Source organism: Sprattus sprattus (assembly GCF_963457725.1).
Source record: "Sprattus sprattus genome assembly, chromosome: 2".
NCBI classification, from domain to species: Eukaryota; Metazoa; Chordata; class Actinopteri; order Clupeiformes; family Clupeidae; genus Sprattus; species Sprattus sprattus.
In genome coordinates, this window is record NC_137921.1 from 57,852,227 (window position 1) to 57,871,523 (window position 19,297).

General features: G+C 42.6%; 2 protein-coding genes across 2 annotated transcripts in view; both read left to right on the forward strand.

The window, feature by feature from the left end:
• The window catches only part of obscna (obscurin, cytoskeletal calmodulin and titin-interacting RhoGEF a), a gene marked incomplete at its 5' end in the record, with an annotated part of 54,223 nt that extends 45,592 nt beyond the window's left edge, over positions 1-8,631 (forward strand). Inside the window, 8 exons of the mRNA XM_080860308.1 lie at positions 148-270; positions 1,151-1,324; positions 1,984-2,089; positions 2,589-2,828; positions 3,180-3,409; positions 5,629-5,725; positions 6,080-6,229; positions 7,744-8,631. Of these exons, the coding sequence (XP_080716434.1) occupies positions 148-270; positions 1,151-1,324; positions 1,984-2,089; positions 2,589-2,828; positions 3,180-3,409; positions 5,629-5,725; positions 6,080-6,229; positions 7,744-7,927 (1,304 nt within the window). The 3' untranslated portion in view covers positions 7,928-8,631. The remainder of the gene's footprint in view (positions 1-147; positions 271-1,150; positions 1,325-1,983; positions 2,090-2,588; positions 2,829-3,179; positions 3,410-5,628; positions 5,726-6,079; positions 6,230-7,743) is intronic.
• Positions 8,632-9,807: 1,176 nt separating this feature from the next.
• dmap1 (DNA methyltransferase 1 associated protein 1) lies at positions 9,808-16,993 on the forward strand. Its single transcript, XM_080832344.1, has 11 exons — positions 9,808-9,891; positions 10,441-10,551; positions 10,670-10,761; positions 11,276-11,471; positions 12,609-12,767; positions 13,024-13,191; positions 13,721-13,906; positions 14,445-14,516; positions 15,220-15,292; positions 15,529-15,812; positions 16,139-16,993. The coding sequence occupies exons 2-11, from the start codon at positions 10,453-10,455 to the stop codon at positions 16,196-16,198; spliced, it is 1,389 nt and encodes a 462-aa protein (XP_080688470.1). The 5' UTR covers positions 9,808-9,891; positions 10,441-10,452; the 3' UTR covers positions 16,199-16,993.
• Positions 16,994-19,297: the final 2,304 nt, after the last annotated feature.

Consider the following 19,297-nt stretch of genomic DNA (forward strand, 5'->3'; position numbering starts at 1 on the left):
TCCTCACTCATTCACCTAACAGGTACTTAAAGACAGATGAATTACGGGAATGGACATCATGATCACTAATAGATAAAGTATGAAGGCCTGTATTTAGAGGTTGCAGTCTCACAGCTCGTCTCCACACGATGCCTTTGTGTTCTCTAGAGCTGACGATCCGCCCAGCCAGACCAGATGTGCACCAGCTAGCAGGAGGTGGCGTGCTGCTGGTGTGGAAACCTGTCAAGGCCAGCGAGGCCTTCACCTACTGCTTACAGTACAGCACAGCAGGTAAATACACCCTCATCCACTGCCTACAGCACAGCACAGCAGGTAAACACACCCTCATCCACTGCCTACAGTACAGCACAGCAGGTAAACACACCCTCATCCACTGCCTACAGCACAACACAGCAGGTAAACACACCCTCATCCACTGCCTACAGCACAGCACAGCAGGTAAACACACCCACATCCACTGCCTACAGTACAGCACAGCAGGTAAACACACCCTCATCCACTGCCTACAGTACAACACAGCAGGTAAACACACCCACATCCACTGCCTACAGTACAGCACAGCAGGTAAACACACCCACATCCACTGCCTACAGTACAGCACAGCAGGTAAACACACCCTCATCCACTGCCTACAGTACAACACAGCAGGTAAACACACCCTCATCCACTGCCTACAGCACAGCACAGCAGGTAAACACACCCTCATCCACTGCCTACAGTACAACACAGCAGCAGGTAAAGGCCTGAGATCTTCACCCACTGCGTACAGTACAGTACAGCTGGTTAACACAGAAGCAGTGGTGTGTGGATCTCACTGTTGGCACAATTAGTGTGCAGAGAAATGGTGGTTGTAAAACAATGCACTGATATTATCTCTGTGTGTTCAGCCATTGTGGTTATAAAAAGAGACATGAATATTATGTGTTCAGAGGTGTGGCTATAAAAGGATGCTTTGATAGTCTCTATTCAAAGAGTTCAGAGTTTGTGGTTAAAGGTACACTGACATTCTGTTTGTGTTTAGATGAGGAAGTTGTGAAAAGATACACTGATAGAAAGATAGATAGATAGATGGATACTTTATTAATCCCGATGGAAATGTAGGGATGTTGATGATGTTGATGTTCTCTTGGCCTGTGTGGTGCCGTCACAGGTGGCGTTGTGGAGTGGAGGTTGCTGGCGGAGGACGTCGCTGACAGCTGCTACACTGTCAGCTCCTTACTCAAGGGCCCGGGCTACGTGTTCAGAGTTGCCTGTGTCACTAAGGCAGGAGCAGGACCCTTCAGTGATCCCACAGTCCTGGCCTTCATGGCAGTCCAACATGAAGGCAAGGCCTGGTCTTTATCAAACACAGAGTTACCAGACCAGGAAATTCACTAATGACATTAGTAAGACAAATAAGATGAAGTGAAGTTGAAGATTTTGTGAAAGATTTAGAGAGAAGTTTAATATTTTAGAAGTGTAAACAGACTGCGTCCAATAGGAAACACTAAATCAACGACTGCAGTCGCTGAGTTCAAAGGCTAAGATTTGTCTAAGATCTTCAGCCAATGGAAGACTATGATGTCATCAGTTGTGGTTTTCCAGAACAGCACATTTTATGAATGTTTCATTTTTTCCCTAAAAAAACGTTAGAGTATCAGCACAACTGCTGCCTGCACTGTCACATGCTAGATGGAGGCTAATGTGCCTAGTCTGATGGTTGTGGAAGGCAGTGGGAGGAGATAGCGTTCAGAAATTTGAGGAAAGCCTAAAATAACAAGCACATATACAAAGAAGAAAGGGGAAAGTTTAAAGCTTTTGAAGTCAGTTTAACAAGATGAAGTAGTAAGAAGGGCAGAAAGTTGGCATTAGGCTAACGTAATGAAAATCCCCATTTAGTGAAAGTCATCTAACTGTGGCATAAAACTAATCTTTTAAGTGGCCTTAAGCTTGGCAACGATGAATTCCACATGACAGGTGCTTAATTCTCCTTCTTCTCTTTAGACTCCCACATTCCTCTCATTCAAAAGGAATCGCTGAGGTCAAAGGTCATTGTCACAGGGGCCCAGGGGACCCACAAGATATACTCTTTCCTCTCTGAGATCAACAGGTACGAAACAACTCAAGACTCAGTTCATTGCTAGAACATAATATTCCCACACATTGTTGAAGCATCTCTAGCAAAAGATCAGCATATACTGCAGCAGTCTCCATATAATGCAATACTGTTCAATTAAGCATAATGTATTCAAATTACACCAATATCAATGAATATTGTTATTCAGTATTATTACACTTGATCAGGCATTGTTTCAGTTTATCATCCACTTGAATCTCTTTTTAACTTGTGAAAGTGTATATCAAAAACTATTTATATCACAACCATAACAACATCCCAGGGTTATATAAAAGTGGTATGGTTGTGTCCCTGTGATAAGGGGCCACTTCAGTGTGGTGGCCCAGTGTTAGGGTATTGTATTAAAGTGTGGTGGCCCAGTGTTAGGGTATTGTATTAAAGTGTGGTGGCCCAGTGTGAGGGTATTGTATTAAAGTGTGGTGGCCCAGTGTGAGGGTATTGTATTAAATTGTGGTTGTGTCTCTGGGATAAGGGGTCGCTTCAGTGTGGTTGCCCAGTGCCGTGAGGAGCAGAGCCAGCAGGACCTGGCGGCTAAGATCACCCCGTACCGGGCCGAGCAGCGCCAGCTGGTCCTGCGGGAGTACCAGGTTCTGAAGAGGCTCAACCACCCACACCTGGTGCAGCTGTACTCCGCCCTCATCAGCCCCGACTACCTGGTGCTGCTCGAGGAGCTGTGTGCCGGCAGGGAGCTCCTCTACAACCTGGCAGAGAGGCAAGCAACACCTTGGGCTGGGGCACAGCTTGCTCAGGAACAGGTCCAGCCCAGGTCTGGCTCAGATCTGGCTCAGGTTTGGCTCAAATGTGGCTCAGGTTTGGCCCAGGTCTGGCGCGCTCTGCTCAGTGCTGGATTGGACTGAGAGCTGTTCTGAGGGGTGGTGTGCATCACTAAAACTCCTCCAAATGTCAAGGCATGATGTGCTGACGTCACATTGGCTGGGCAGCCTCCATTAGACAGACACCATTGACATTTACCATGACTGAAGGGTCAGCTATCTGTAATCATTGAATCACTGCCATTCCTTTAAGGTCCATTGTAATTATGTCTGTGTCTGCTTTGCTCCAGGGAGGCGTACGCTGAGACAGATGTGAGTGAACTACTTGTGCAGATCCTGAGTGCAGTGGACTACCTGCACAGCCGCCGGATCATGCACCTGGACCTCAAGTCCGACAACATGCTGGTGACAGGCAGCAACGTGGTGAAGATCGTGGACTTGGGCTCGGCACAGCTCTACACGCCGGGCCAGGCTCAGAACGTGGAGCATCTCAAGGAGCTGACTGAGTGCAAGGGTGAGGGTAGTGATGTGACACGGGCATGTCCGATCTGGCCTGAAAGATCCTCCCTTACAGGTGTTATCAGACTTTAATCCAAGGGCCAGGTTCATTCCAGAGAAATCCTCTGTCTGGTCTGGTGTAAAATAGATATATAACCTATACATTTTTGACCCTGTCAGGATTTTGTTCCAGGCTACTTTGGTCGTGGCTCCAAAACGGTGGTTCTACGTCACACTGTGAGGGAGTTTCAAAGATGGCCATTGTCTCTTATGACCAAAGATAGCCTGGGAAAAAATCCTGATAGGGTCAGAAATTTAGGATGACCATCTCACAATGTGACTGCTGCTACGACCATATCTACTAATCAACCAATTACAATGCAGCATGAAAAGACGCACTGATTATTGCGACACTGGCGCCAAACATGTATGTGTGTGTGTGTGTGTGTGTGTGTGTGTGTGTGTGTGTGTGTGTGTGTGTGTGTGTGTGTGTGTGTGTGTGTGTGTGTGTGTGTGTGTGTGTGTGTATGTATATATATACATACATACAAATGTTTGCAGTACCTATACATACTTACATACTGTACATACATAGATACATACAGTACACAGTACATGCATACATACATACATACATACAATACATACAGTACTGTGCAAAAGTTTTAGGCAGGTGTGAAAAAATGCTATGAACTAAGAATGCTTTGAAAAATGTAAACAATAAATGTTTATTTTGTATCCATTTACATGGTAAGACTGAGACACAGCAACAAGACACAACGTAGTTATACTGCATCAGCAGGGTCTCTCCCAGACAAATATTTCAAAGCAGACAGGGGTTTCAAAATGTGCAGTTCAAGCTCTTTTGAAGAAGACGTTGAGGATCGTAGACGCAGTGGTCAGCCAAGGAAACTTAATGCAGCTGATGAAAAACACAATCAAGCTTATTTACCTTCGAAATCGGAAGATTTCAAGCAGTGGCATCAGCTCAGAACTGGCAGAAACCAGTGGTACCCAGGTACAGACATTTACTGTCCGGGGAAGTCTGGCCAGAAGTGGTCTTCATGGAAGAGTTGCAGCCAAAAAGCTCTACCCCGACAAGGAAACAAGGCCAAGTGACTGAACTAAGCACGAAAATATTTAGGAATATTTGGCTGTAGAAGAAGGCAGTTTGTTCGCCGAAGGGCTTGAGAGAGGTACAATAATGAGAGTCTGCATGCAACAGTGAAGCATGGTAGAGGTTCCTTTCCAGTTTGGGGCTGCATTTCTGCAAGTGGAGTTGGAGATTTGGTCAGGATGAATGGTGTCCTCAATGCTGAGAAATACAGGCAGATACTAATCCATCATGCCATACCATCAGGGAGGCGTATGATTGGCACCAAATGTATTCTGCAGCAGGAACATAACCCCAAACATACAGCCAATGTCATTAACAACTATCTTCAGCTTAAAGAAGAACAGAAAGTCCTGCAAGTGATGGTATGACCCCCACAGAGCCCTGATCTCTACATTATCGAGTCTGTCTAGGTTTACATGAAGAGACAGAAGAATTTTAGGAAGCCTACATCCACAGAAGATCTGTGGTTAGTTCTCCAAGATGTTTGGAACAATTTACCAGCCGAGTTCCTTCAAAAACTGTGCGCAAGTGTATCTGGAAGAATTTATGCTATTTTGAAGGCAAAGGGTGGTCACACCAAATATTGATTTCATTTAGAATTGTCTTCTGTTCCTTCACTGCATTTTGTTAATTTATGAAGAATTGATGAAAATAAACTGTTAACACTTCCATTTTTGAAAGCATTCTTAGTTTACTGCATTTTTTCACACCTGCCTAAAACTTTTGCACAGTACTGTACATACATACATACATGTATGTATGTATGTACTGTATGTATGTATGTATGTATGTATGTATGTATGTATGTATGTATGTATGTATGTATGTATGTATGTATGTATGTATGTATGTATGTATGTATGTATGTATGTATGTATAGGTACTGCACATATTTTAATACTTAACCCTAACATAGGTACTGCACAGATACAGAGCTGCCTATATATAAATATGTGTATGGGTGTTCTGCATGGACTGCATTGAGCAGCGCTCAATCACATCAAGTTTAATCCAAGGAATGTTGAATCCAGAAGATGACTAAATATCAGATGTTATTAATAATGTCCTAAAAGCTTAACAAATCTTTGAGAATATATTCTATCCATCTGTTATGTCTTTGTCAGTGTACATTGTCCTTCCCAAAGCTCCTGAAATCTTGGAAGGCCAAGGAGTTGGACCTGAAACAGATATCTGGGCGATAGGCATATTGGCTTTTATCATGTGAGTATTGCAGGCAGTGCTGTTTTCAATTTGGATTTACCCACTAAAAGTGATTTTCAAAGGTCAATTCTTTCCTGTCAACATAGTGCCATGTTGACCAATATTTCTACTAAAGTATTTATAATACCATAATGTGGAATAATTTAAAGCTCTAGTGGAAGTGTTTGCTACCTTTTTTAAACTGTCATTTTTGGTAATGAAAAGCATAAATGCTTGAACACCTGGCTCGAGATGATAGGACTGATTTCATGGGAGAAGCTAACCTGTGTTAGCTCAGCAATGGCTCAACATTGGCACACAGTGGCCACAGCAGCTAACCCCTCATCTAATGGTGTTACCATCTAACGTGTCCAGGCTCAGTGCAGACAGCCCGTTTCATGCAGAGCTGAACTGGGAGAGGGACCGCAACATCAAGAAGGGCAAGATCCAATTTGGCCGCTGCTACCCAGGCCTGTCAGAAGGAGCCCTTAACTTCATGAAGAGCACACTCAACAACAAAGCATGGTGAGAAAGCATAGACACATATACACACACACACACACACACACACACACACACACACACACGCACACATACACAGAATCACAGATGCACACACATCCACCCCCCCCCCCCCCCCCACACACACACACATAAACACGTGCACTTTTATACAAACACACAGACACACACACACGCACGTACACACACACACACACACGAACGTGTGCACTCTCATACACAAACCCCCACACACTTCTGTGGAGATCATGTTAATTCCACAGGCCTTCTCTGTCTCGCACAAATTCATGTAATTGTAATCCGTAAAATTACATTACAGTTGCTCATCAAAATAATGGTGATTACAAAAGGGTAACATCCGATATTCTTTTCTTTCCTGAGACAGTTATTTTCAAACAGTTTCTTCATTAAAAAAATAATATTATTTATGTGTGTTTGGGTTTGTGACTCAATCCAAATGGTACAAATTAAATACCATTCCTTGTGGAATAGCAGTTCAAAGGGAGATTTAGGGGAAACATTTAAAAATGGAATTTGATGAATAGCTTTTCATTTTGTGGTGGTATATTGACAAATCTCCAGTAACCAGCGCAGACTCGCTGTTGCTACTCCTAAAAGGAGGGGTGGCTAATGTTCCTTTGTGCGCTCCTCTCTCATATCACAGGGTTTAAATCATTAAATTAGTATTAGTAGTATAGATTAGTATATTTCCAGTTGGGGGTGTAGAATGGAAGCTTTTGAATTCTGCCCAAAGTGCACTGTGCTACTGTAAGAACTCATCCAATTTGTTTTTGGCCAGTTTTTAGGCAGGCACAGCAATGGTTGTACATCATGTTCATTGTGCACTACAGCTCTGCACTTTTGATATCTTGACATTGAGCTTGAGAAGGACGCCACAATTCTGAGACCTTTGAGTGTCTGCAACTGGTTTCTTATTGGGTCGTTATTATATCATTATTATTATAATATAGTCTTATTGGCCAATCATTATTATTATTATTATTATTATATAGTCTTATTGGCCCATCATTATTATTATTATATAGTCTTATTGGCCAATCATTATTATTATTATTATATAGTCTTATTGGCCCATCATTATTATTATTATATAGTCTTATTGGCACATCATTATTATTATTATATAGTCTTATTGGCACATCATTATTATTATTATATAGTCTTATTGGCACATCATTATTATTATAATATAGTCTTATTGGCACATCATTATTATTATAATATAGTTTTATTGGCACATCTTTATTATTATTATATAGTCTTATTGGAACATCATTATTATTATAATATAGTCTTATTGGCACATCATTAGTGTCCTCATTACGTTCATGTAGCCCAACTGGTGCAGCGCTTGGCTCCCTCACATACTGATGATACATACAGAATGTATATCTTCACTGCACTGGAAGTTGCTTTGGGTAAAAGGGTGGGCTAAATAAATGAATAAATGTAATGGGGGATATGAATGGCTGTAAATGGCTGCTGCCCGTCTGCAGGGGGAGACCCTCGGCTGGGGAGTGCCTCCAGAACCCCTGGATCCGCGGGGAACCCCACGCCGCAGCCAGACGGAGAGACTCCATGGTCTGCTTCTCCACCGACAAGCTGCAGTCCTTCCTTCAGGAGCGGGAGGTCAAGCGCGACCACATCCGAACCAAGGCTAAGGTCCCACTCCTGCAGTAGGGCACTGAAGGGGGTCCCTGGACTGGCAACAGGGGAACTGCTCTCAAATGTGAAAATGTGAATCTGTTTGTAAGATCTTTGAATGATTTTCAGAGTTTTTTTGTCCTTTTTCTGTTTTAATGATGCTGCCTTTCTTACAAGGACTTGCTGTACAAGTGCTGTACAATTGTATTTAACATGAAAAGGATTTCTGCATGATACAATTGTCAATAATAGTATGCAAATTCTTAAGTCCAAATCTAATGTATAGATTATGAACAAAAATCTAAATTGCCACTACATGAAATGTTATGCATATCGTCTGTTAACAACAACTTAGTTTTTGTTCACATGGAAGTGACAGAAAATGTGGGATATTAAGAGGACAAATATATTACAGAGAGGGTTTTATTTATTTGAAATTAAGACTTTTAATAGATTGATTTCATTTTGCATAGATTTGTAAATTCTAAGGTTATTTTGAACCTAGGGTTACAATTTGTCTTACCGTTAAAATACAGTGTACTGATATAACAGCTTTTCCCCCCCTTTTCAAACACATGATTAATATTAGAAACAAGCCTAATTTTGACTCATGTGTATTGATAAATTGCCTTTGTGATATCAGGGATAAACTTAGATTAATAAAAACGTATAATTTTAATTGATTTAATTAAATTGATAAAGCATCAACTGCATGGAGGCAATAGGCCTATGTTTTGGCTGTCGCGTTTATTTTTTCAGTTTGCTTCAAAGTTTCTGTCCTTGCGGATTTGAAGAACATTCAGAATGTTTTGTTGTTTGGTTTTGCACTGGTTCTGTGCATTGAAACTGATTGGCAATAAAGATTTGTTTGACAATAAACACTTGTTGGACAATGTTATTATTAGGCACTAGTAAGGTGATAGCATTTTTAATGAGCAGGGCAGGGATGTATACCTAACATGTTACAGATGAAGAGATGCTATCTCATGATATCAATGTCATTAATAATAGCACACTGGATTAATTTTAAGAAAGCCAGTCAGTAACTAGACAGCCCCATCGCTAGCCTGGATACCAGCCTGAACTCCGCCCACAAAATATTTGGTCTGTGAGATTCAGTCTGGAGTCGAGCTAGTTGGGAGGGATTCAAGCCCACCGAAAAGTGATCTGACCAATAAAATTGTAAGGTCGGGCTTTATACGTTGATGGACAGATATAGATAGAATAGCCATCGGACAAAGATGGCGCCGTCTCGGGAGCTTAGTGGGACATATTTTATATGATTTAAGCTATCTACACGACTTTTTTTATGTCTACATTGACTCGGTTAGTTGTGTATACGCAAAACGAGTATTGCCAAAGATTGTAGGTCTTAACTGAAGCACTCTAGACCATTATTGATCGGTTATGCTAACGCGTAGACAAAAAAAACATTGAAACAAATGGTAGCTTCTAGCCTTGAGTGCTAATTAAGTAACGTGAGCAGGCATATCTCAACAGATATTGACAGCGCATTCATTTTGAAAGAGGAACAGAGAAACGCGATCAAGGCATTTGTCGATTGAAACGATGTTTTTGCCGTCCTTCCTACGGGATCAGGTAAAAGTTTAATCTATCAGATGGTAATAATACTACGTTGCTCTGATTGGTTCTAGGTATCCAATTCAGCAAAGAGGAATTTTCTTTCCTGGTTCGTTGAAACACGCCCCATAATCAAAGCCCAATGGTTCGGTCTCAGACTCATATTCTGACTAGAATTATGAGTATGACATCGTCAGGCTACCCCATCGCCCCATCAAGACTGAATGTTCCATGGTTAATTTTGCTGTGATACTCCACGCCACAAGGTGGCGATAAGCTAAATTCAACGCGCTACTTAATTCAAAACCTTAGAAGTACTGGTTTCCGTTGTAGTATCAATGAGTGCCGTATTGTAAACTAGCTAAGCTAACCAACTAACGGGGATAAATAAACCACACAATAAGCCATCAAGTGGACAGGTAAATAGAATGTACAGCTGATGTAAACTTTAATCATATAAATGGACTTCGTGTAAATCTGATAACTAGTGCATTTGTTTTTCTCACAAATACATTAGTCTCGGAGCTAGTAGGCAGCTAACTTTAGCTTTGTAACCAACGCCGTTGTAGCCGTGTACTGTTTTGTTCAGGTTATTCAGCTAGCTAGATAAATACTCCATTCTACATAACCGGGGACAAATGTTACAGCTTTATTGTTATAACGTTCAGGAGGGTGACTGATATTCCCCTGATTCGCCACTCTCCCGCGAAACCTCGTTAGCTAATATAGCAGTAGCTAACTTGGTAGCTTTAGACGTTGCAGCGTTGTCCACATTGCTTTACCGTGACCAGGTAACTGACTAGCCAACGTTTTGTATTCTTTACGGGCTCACTAGTGGAGTGGGAGCTTGTCTTTATCCCAGATAATGCATTGCTCAAAGAAGGTTTATGAGGCGTTATTTGATGATGACATAACGGGAGGTGAGTGTACCGTAACTGTTAACATGCACACCTTGTTTGACACTGTAGTGACGGTACATCATGGGGACCGGTGCTGATGTGAGGGACATCTTGGAGCTGACAGGAGGAGACAATGATGGGGGGCCCATTAGTAAAAAAGACATTATCAACTCTGACAAGGTAAGAGAGAAGAAAATGCACTACGTGCGTATGTGTGAATTAAATGTTTTCTGTACACTTTATGGTTGTGTATACTCTTGTTTCTGAATTGTGCTTTTCAATTACTTGTACCCTACAGAAAAAAGCCAAGAAAGCGACAGAGACGCTAACATTTAAACGACCAGAGGGCATGCACAGAGAGGTCTATGCACTCCTCTATTCAGACAAAAAGTAATTGCAATCTTTGTAATTGTTTCTATGTGAATGTTCATAGTTGATCATGAACTCCTTGTTTCTTCCTTATACTGGATATAGACGGTTACATCAGAACACTACCAGCAGAACAGCAGAACCTTGCATTAAAATGTAACGGTATCCCCAGCTTCACCCACTGCATAATTCTGAGAAATGCTAAAAAAAAAAAAGTGGGCAAGGGGGTGGGAGGGGGAGCAGAGTGGGCCTGGAGTGGGGTGGTGGACGTAAACTACTGTGAATGATGAGTCTTGATCATCAAATGAGAATAAGACTCACTCACGGGTGGGGGCTGGGCCACCCATTTCATGACGCAGAGAAGTCCCAACCGGTCACCGTTAAGTCAGCATTGGCAAGTGCTAAGAACACCAGTGTCACGAGTTGGGTTACGAGTGAGCACACATCCTGTTTAAATGTAGACCTTGTATGTGCTTGGATTAAAGTGCCTGATAATTGTGAATGTGGAGAATATTTGTTGGTTCTCTTTGTGCAGAGATGCTCCTCCACTGCTGCCCAGCGACACCACGCAGGGGTACAGGACTGTGAAAGCCAAGCTCGGCTGCAAGAAGGTCCGTCCCTGGAAATGGATGCCCTTTGCCAACCCGGCCAGGCGTGATGGAGCCATATTCCACCACTGGAGACGGGTGGCAGAAGAGGGGAAGGACTATCCATTTTCCCGCTTCAACAAGGTATAGAGACCGAGCGCAATGAATCCCCACCCGCACTGGAGAGGAAAACTATTCTTCGCTCTCCTCCATTGACTTTGTATTGCATGAAGGTGCCTCCTTTTAGCCCTTAGTTGCATATTGTGGCGCTGATTATTTTCCCTTCCAGTGAGGGTAGTTTTCCGATTTTGACGCATTACCGTCTGTCTCTGACAGGCAGGTAGACAGAGACACTTTATTGATCCCAAGGGGCAATTGTAGTGTTGCAGCAGCATTTCACTTTAATCTCAAAACACACATACATTTATGGAGGACCAAACCTTACATATTTACAAATGAATGAATGAATAAATAAATGTCCACATCCATGCATTTAGAAAGAAATAATTCCTATTCCTATTTCTATTCCTATTTCTTCTTCTCAATATGTTAATGAGATGTGTGTAATGAGATGTGTGTCAATCAAAAATAGGTAGGCGGTATTTGACACACCATTGGCTAATCGTTTTCATGCGTTGTACTCATTATGTTAGCCTTACCTTGCTGTCATATTAGAGGGACACGTCGTTTTTGTTCGCATTTCCAAAGCCCAAAACATAGGAGGAAAGTTTCCAGCTGTGGATTAAACAGTGTGTGAGACCCCACTCCCAACTCAACACATCGCAAAATACACATATGTCTGCTCCAAATGAAATTAAGCTGCTTGCAGTTAGCTAGCTATCTATCTAGCGAACTGCGCTATCGCTAGTTATGATGACTAACTATCTAGTTGAGAGAACATCCCCTAACATAATCGAATACAACGCATTGAAAACGATTAGCCAATGGTGTGTCAAATACCGCCTGCCTATTTTTGATTGACACATGTCATTAACATATTGAGAAGAAGAAATAGGAATAGGAATTATTTCTGTCTAAATGCATGGATGTGGACATTTATTTATTCATTCATTAATTTGTAAATATGGCAGGTTTGGTCCTCCATATAAATGACAAGAAACACGCACAGTGATAACACACTATTTAAAATATATTTATGTAGAAACAATTTACTAGAATGGAAATGGAATAAAATGAAATGTTACCGAGCCAGTGGGGATCTTAAGAGGTAATCCAGGTTTGTTTGTTTCTTAATGAGGTGTGTTTTTTGTGTGTGTTTAGACAGTGCAGGTGCCTGTGTACTCAGAACAAGAGTACCAGATGTATCTCCATGACGATGGCTGGACTAAGAATGAGACAGATCACCTGTTTGACCTGTGTAAACGTTTTGACCTGCGCTTCATTGTTATCCATGACCGCTATGACCATCAGCAGTACAGGGTAAGACCATACATGTTGTTCCTTCGATCGACACATTTGGTTGGTTTTTAAACTTCACTCCAGATTTGAATTGTCAGTCTCTTTTTTTTTTTTTTTTTCAGTGGACACATTTATTCATATCCCAGAACACATGCATAGTTTTAGGATGGTTGCCTTTGGATTCACTCGTTAAAAAAAAAGAGAAGATAGATAGGATTTAGAATCAAAGCACATGAAATAGTGTCTTTCCTCACCTGTGCTGTGACTCGTCCCTCAGAAACGCTCTGCAGAGGACCTGAAGGAGCGCTACTACACCATCTGTGGCAAGCTGGCTAAAGTACGTTCTGCAACCGGGACTGAGCCCAAGATGTATGTGTTTGATGCGGGACATGAGCGTCGCAGGAAAGAGCAGCTCGAGCGGCTTTTTAACCGCACCCCAGAGCAGGTGAGACACACACACACACACACACACTACAATCACTACCACTGCCATCTGCTTTAAATGGATAGATGGATACCTGCAATATACGCTGATATTTAGAGTGTATGTTAAAGCAGGGATAGGAAGTCTCCCCATCATGAATGTGTGTTGTTGCTAGGATACCTTTAGGTGGCAGCATAAGCTACTCAGTGGATTATGGTATGTTTTCATGTTGGTATGAATGTTATGTTTGTTTTTCTTTTATTGATAGTTTTTTAATTCATAGGATTTTTTTTAAACTTCTAATTTTATATTTATTTGTGTATTTATTGTTCAAGAAACATGTAGAGTTTGAATAAATGAATGCATTTAGATTTTGAAAATAAAGCATTGAAGGGTTTTGTATGATACAAATGAAATGACCTTTTCCACATGATTTGAGATAACAAATGATTTGTTTACACTAATCAAGTTTTTGTGATGTTGCATTGCAATTACAATGTTGCGATGAAATGAAACATTACTATGTTGCATCTCCACTGTCCTCCTGCAGGTGGCAGAAGAAGAGTATCTTGTCCAGGAGCTAAGGAAGATTGAGACAAGGAAAAAGGAGCGAGAGAAGAAGGCCCAGGACCTCCAGAAGCTCATCACAGCGGCAGACACCACCACAGAGATGCGCCGCGCTGAGCGCAAAGCCACGAAGAAGAAGCTCCCGCTAAAACGCGAGACGGAGAAACCGGTACGTCACCTAACACCTCACATAGACCATTACCAGGCTAGAGCAGATTTCTCTAATGTGGTCTATGGTTGCTTTCATACTCGCTAATTGAGAATTTTAACAGTGTATACTTCACACGTGTATACACTAGTAAAGTATATATAATATAGTAACGGAGTATATTCTATTGCTTTTTCATGTGGGAGTGGGGTTGTTGAGCAAGAGAGGTCTGTTTTGCGGTAGTCAACAGAAAGCCCTTATACAAACTGTGCTGGAAAAACAGAATTCATTTTACAGAGTAGCAATTTCATGACACCTCCAGCGTGTATCAAATACCTGTAAGCGACCTGCTTAACACCCTGAGTGGTGAGAGCAGTGTGTGGGGTGATGTGGTTTAATTCAGCAGTGGGTGGTTGGCCTCTCCCGCCCTTGTTCATCTGCTTTTCTCCTCCCTCTCTCTCTCTCTCTCTCTCTCTCTCTCTCTCTCTCTCTCTCTCTCTCTCTCTCTCTCTCTCTCTCTCTCTTATTTATATATATATATATATATATATCATGACAGGCTCTTCCTGAAACAGCCGGCATCAAGTTCCCAGACTTCAAATCAGCTGGAGTCACTCTCCGCAGCCAGAGGGTAAGGCTCAAACACACACACAGATGCCGCCCATCACTGCCCTGACACCCCTCATTCTTAGCAGCCTCTGCTTTTGTCCTGCAACATGGCCCCAGTCAAGCACTAACTCCACTAGCCGTGTGTTTGCGCGCGCGTGTGTGCGTCTCATTAGCAAGTGTGTGATGTATATGCCCGGCTGCAAAGTAATAGTGGTTCACTGTGGGATTCATCTTGAAGAGTGATGAGGGGTAGTAGCTCTATGCAAAAGACATTAAAGCGCCTGCAGAAGTGTATTACTCACATCTCCCGGGTGATCTGTTTGCCAGGCTCCAGTGGATAAACACATTTTGATCGGCCCCCCTCTGAAGTGCATTTCATAGGTATTAAGCGCCTGAGAGATGGGGCCTCTCTTTTTGCCTATCGCTCTCGTACTCCTTTCCAGTAGCTAGTCATTGGAGATTTGAGATGAGATGGCTTCAGATGGAGATGCACACACACATGCACGCGCACGCGCGCACACACACACACACACACACACAGAGTGGCATGGAGTCTCTACCTAGAGGATCTCCCGTTGGAGATTTCCTGTTGTCTTATATACTTGCACATGGTCAGAGCTGGACACAGTAAAACATGTCATCTGTTTGCAGTGTTATGAAGCCCACCTAGATGTAAACCCTTATTTGTGTTGTGCTGAAGTTTATTGGGTTTTTGTGTGTCTCAGATGAAGCTCCCCAGTTCTGTTGGCCAGAAGAAGATCAAAGCCATTGAGCAGATCCTCACGGAACAGGGCGTTGGTGAGTTCCTTGAATATATGCAGACAAACATATACAAAAGTACATGCTGCAAGTACACACAAACACTCATTCACTCAATAATCACACTCCTGATGTGATGGCATACTCTGCCGCTGCCTAATGTTATCATTGCAACTGTGCCGTTGTCTATAAAATAATTTCAAGTTAGAAGTTAGGAGTTCGCCTTAAACTGAAAATCCTTTAAATTCCCCATTCTTGTGGCTCTGCTTCCACAGATCTGAACCCCATGCCCACAGAGGAGATCGTGCAGATGTTTAACGAGCTGCGCAGCGACCTGGTGCTGCTGTACGAGCTCAAGCAGGCGCACAGCAACTGCGAGTACGAGCAGCAGATGCTGCGCCACCGCTACGACGCGCTGCTCAAGGCCGGAGGGGCCCCACCTGCTCAGGGCGAGGGGCCCGGGCTCGAGGGCCAGAGCTGGCCGGGCGCCGACGACATCAAGACGGAGGCCAAGGAGCAGATCATCGATGTGGTGGGGGCCCCGCTCACCCCCAACTCTGTGAGTTGACAAACATGGGATAGTCTCTTTCTGGTCGTTAAAAAAAGTCTGATTTAAAGCTTTAATCATCCTATCATTTGTTTGCATTTTGATGGTAAGACTCAGGTAGGCCGGAATTTATATTTGTTGTAGCTGTACTGAGAAAAGTGATGACCTAGATTAGGCTCAAGAAATTCTACTATTGTCCAATAAATACCTTTCAGACAGGACACTCAACACCAAAAGCATTGCATGGAAAGATATCAGCTTTTACCACTCAAATAGTGTACATTTATTTACCTCATGAGCTGTGAAATGCCTAACATATCTGCGTCTGTTTTCTGCAGCGGAAAAGACGAGAATCAGCCTCCAGTTCCTCCTCCATCAAGAAGGTGAAGAAGCCCTGATGTGGACACTGTGTTTTAATCAGATGGACAGATTGCACTGAGGGGGAGGAGAGGGGATGTTTCCAGGATTTGCCTGCAGCAAGGGGGCCATGTATGGAAGGGGTTGGAGAGGGGGGGGGGTTGGATTATTTCATAGGGCCAGTCATCCATCAAGCACCCAGGAAAGAGCCAAAGCCCTTGCTCTCCTCCTAATCGCAGACGGCGCTCTCGCCCCCCCCCCCACACACCAAACCACTCTTTCTCTTTCGTGTTACATCTCCACCATCCTGCCTCCGTTCTTCTGCATCCGCTGGACTCGAGCGCATCACCGTGACACAGACCACCGCTGACACTCCATTCCATTACCGCTTCCCCCCTCTGTCCCGCCACAGCCAGCCCGGCCGTGATGAAGCCAGATGAACTGTAAATTGGCAGCCAGGGCTAATGGATGCCTGCAACAGTGCTGGCTTGTCTGTTCAAAATAAAGCTCTGAGGGGAAGGGGAAGCCAGGTCTGTACCCCTCCCCTACACTGTGGGGGGAATGTGGCTACTGTGTTTTTGTCATTCTCTAGTCACTGGTGTGTCCGGGCCAAGTTGTAATAAGCAGTGTGGTGTATGTTCTGCATTGACATTGGTGCAAAGCAAGGCATCTCTGTTTTATGGTTTTACTCTTTGCCCTTTGTGCTCGGTGTTCAGTTTGTGACAAATAGAAAGGAGGTGGAGCCTGTTACATTTGCTTTACCAAGGCAACCGCTTTCTCCTCGCTCTTCAGTGCCCTCTTAAAAAAACGAATAAATGTTTTGGTTTTGTATTTTGTTTCGGTTTTCAAAGTTTGGTCTGCAGTTCATTTTTATTGTGTGTGTCTGAAAGAGATATCCTACAGTTCTAATGTTGTGGAAGAAGGGGATGTACATTTTCATAGAAAACTGTCTGGATTGGATTGCGTTTATATGTTCTGCCAGTGACACCAAGAAAACCAATCGCAGCTGATTTCAAGTGCTGAGTGAGTTGTTAACCTTTCCATGGAGAGAAAGATGTTAAACTCTGCAAGCGGAATTAACACTGACAGCACTGCCTGTTACTGTTTGGCCAGGCAGGTATGGTGTGGAGAAATTTGATCAGGGCTAAGTTAGCCCTGAACGGGATGGCCAATCCTTATATTTCTTCTGGCTGTCAGTTAATACCAGTATTTGTAATTAGAAAGCCATTTGTATGCAAATGTAGGTCTGAAAGTGGGCTAATTTTAGTGCTGATAGACTCGTAAAATGTAGGCTACTTGAGAGGGCAAGACAATTAAGCTAGTATTCAGAATGGGCTTTTTTTTTCATGTGCCAGGCCAGCTGATATAAAACTCGTATTTTTTCGCGTTGGATTTAAAATATATTTGTAAATTAAACGGAATTACCTTTCAAGGCCAGCTTTATTTTACACACTGGCTACGTCACCTGAATCATTGACGGCTTGATAGTGAAACTTCAATGTGGGCCTACAACATGACGGATAAATGAACGGTTCTTACGAGTGGACTAATAGAGAAGGTTATGTGTTGAGGTGAGCGGAATGCGCTGCTTCTCCCCCCGCCACGTTCCTCGTGTTCAGCACAGCAGGGGAGTCGCTCTGCTCGCGTGACTGTAAATTGGCTGTCAAGAAGACGCATCAATAACAGCAACGACAGATGACAACAGTAGGCCTATCACCGATCACCACTTAATAATACGATGGTAAAGACCGTTTCCAGTAAATCTATTACAGTTGTGGATTTGACAGGAAACATTAATAATTGATGTCATTTTTATTCTTGTGTGTGATTAATTTATCTGTTGACTTGCAGGGCTTGTGTGAACTCGGCACAAAACCACAGCTAGCAAATAGATAGCCAATATTCTGAGATTACTAGATTAACTCCTTTGCAGTCTGACCATGTTTTGCATACACTTAAATATGCTGAAAAGTCCATAGACAGAAGACAGTTGGCCTATTGGCTTTATTGTAGCTAGACGCTATGGTGTTTGTGGCATTTAACAAGTTCCACGTATTCATTGTTACCATCAAATATTGGAATTATGGCGTTTTCTATTCAGTGGTTTTAAAATATTGATCCCTGACGTTCCCTATGAACTCAAAAGGCAAAACCCCTTCAATTAAGTGATATGTTTCATGACATGTTTAAATAATATTTTAGTATTTGACTTAACTCTCAATGGCATAGCCTATAAATAACAATTACAACAAAACCATGCAAGGGATTTGTTACAACAAAACTATGAGAACTTGAGCCCTATCTTTCCAAGGTCATCATGGGCTTGGGTTGAACAAAAATAGTCTCAATGACCTACAGCCAAGGCATAGCCTATTTCCCTCAACAATTTGTGGTTAGATATCTTGTGTTTGTGTAAAGAGCTTGTTTCTTCACATTTTTCTGTTTAACTCATTGTTTTATCATTGTAAAAATATTTTTAAAGTTTTAAAAGTTGATCTTGGCTGATTCTTAACTGCATGTTAACACATGTATAGTCTTGTGTGTGTGGTTTGGTGAATTAACCCATCAAAGGTGAAGAATAATCTCTGTAGGAGTTACCAGCTGCGATCCACTGAGGGGGAAAATACAGGAAAACACTGGTAAAATTGATTCTTGCCGTCTATATTTCATGTCGAAAATTGGCTCGTAAATCCAGTGGTTTGATCTATGGATGCCGTCGTCTATAGAAAAAACCTCGGTAAGTGTGTAATTTCTCCCTTGACAGAACACAGTCGAAAGGCGATCCTTCTTTTTTCCTCCCTCTTCCACCCCCTGTCCCCCACCATCTTCTGGAGATTCAGCTGGGTTGCTGGCCCTGTCCTCTCGCTCCCCCCCCCCCCCCCCCCCCTCGATCCCTCTTTGATGTCTCCATCTCATTATGGAGTATCCATTTATCAAACCCATAACTGTAAGGGGCGACTTTTATGTGATGAAAATCTTCGAGATCTGCTTAAGCTGTTTTCGTGACGGTTTTGGAGTCCTGATCCGTGTTCAAGTTATTTACTCTTTAACTTGCCTCCAGTTTTTCCCCTACATCTCTGGCTGTATCTTAAAATACCTATATATGTTGTTGAGAGGGGGAGGGTTAGTGTGACAATTAA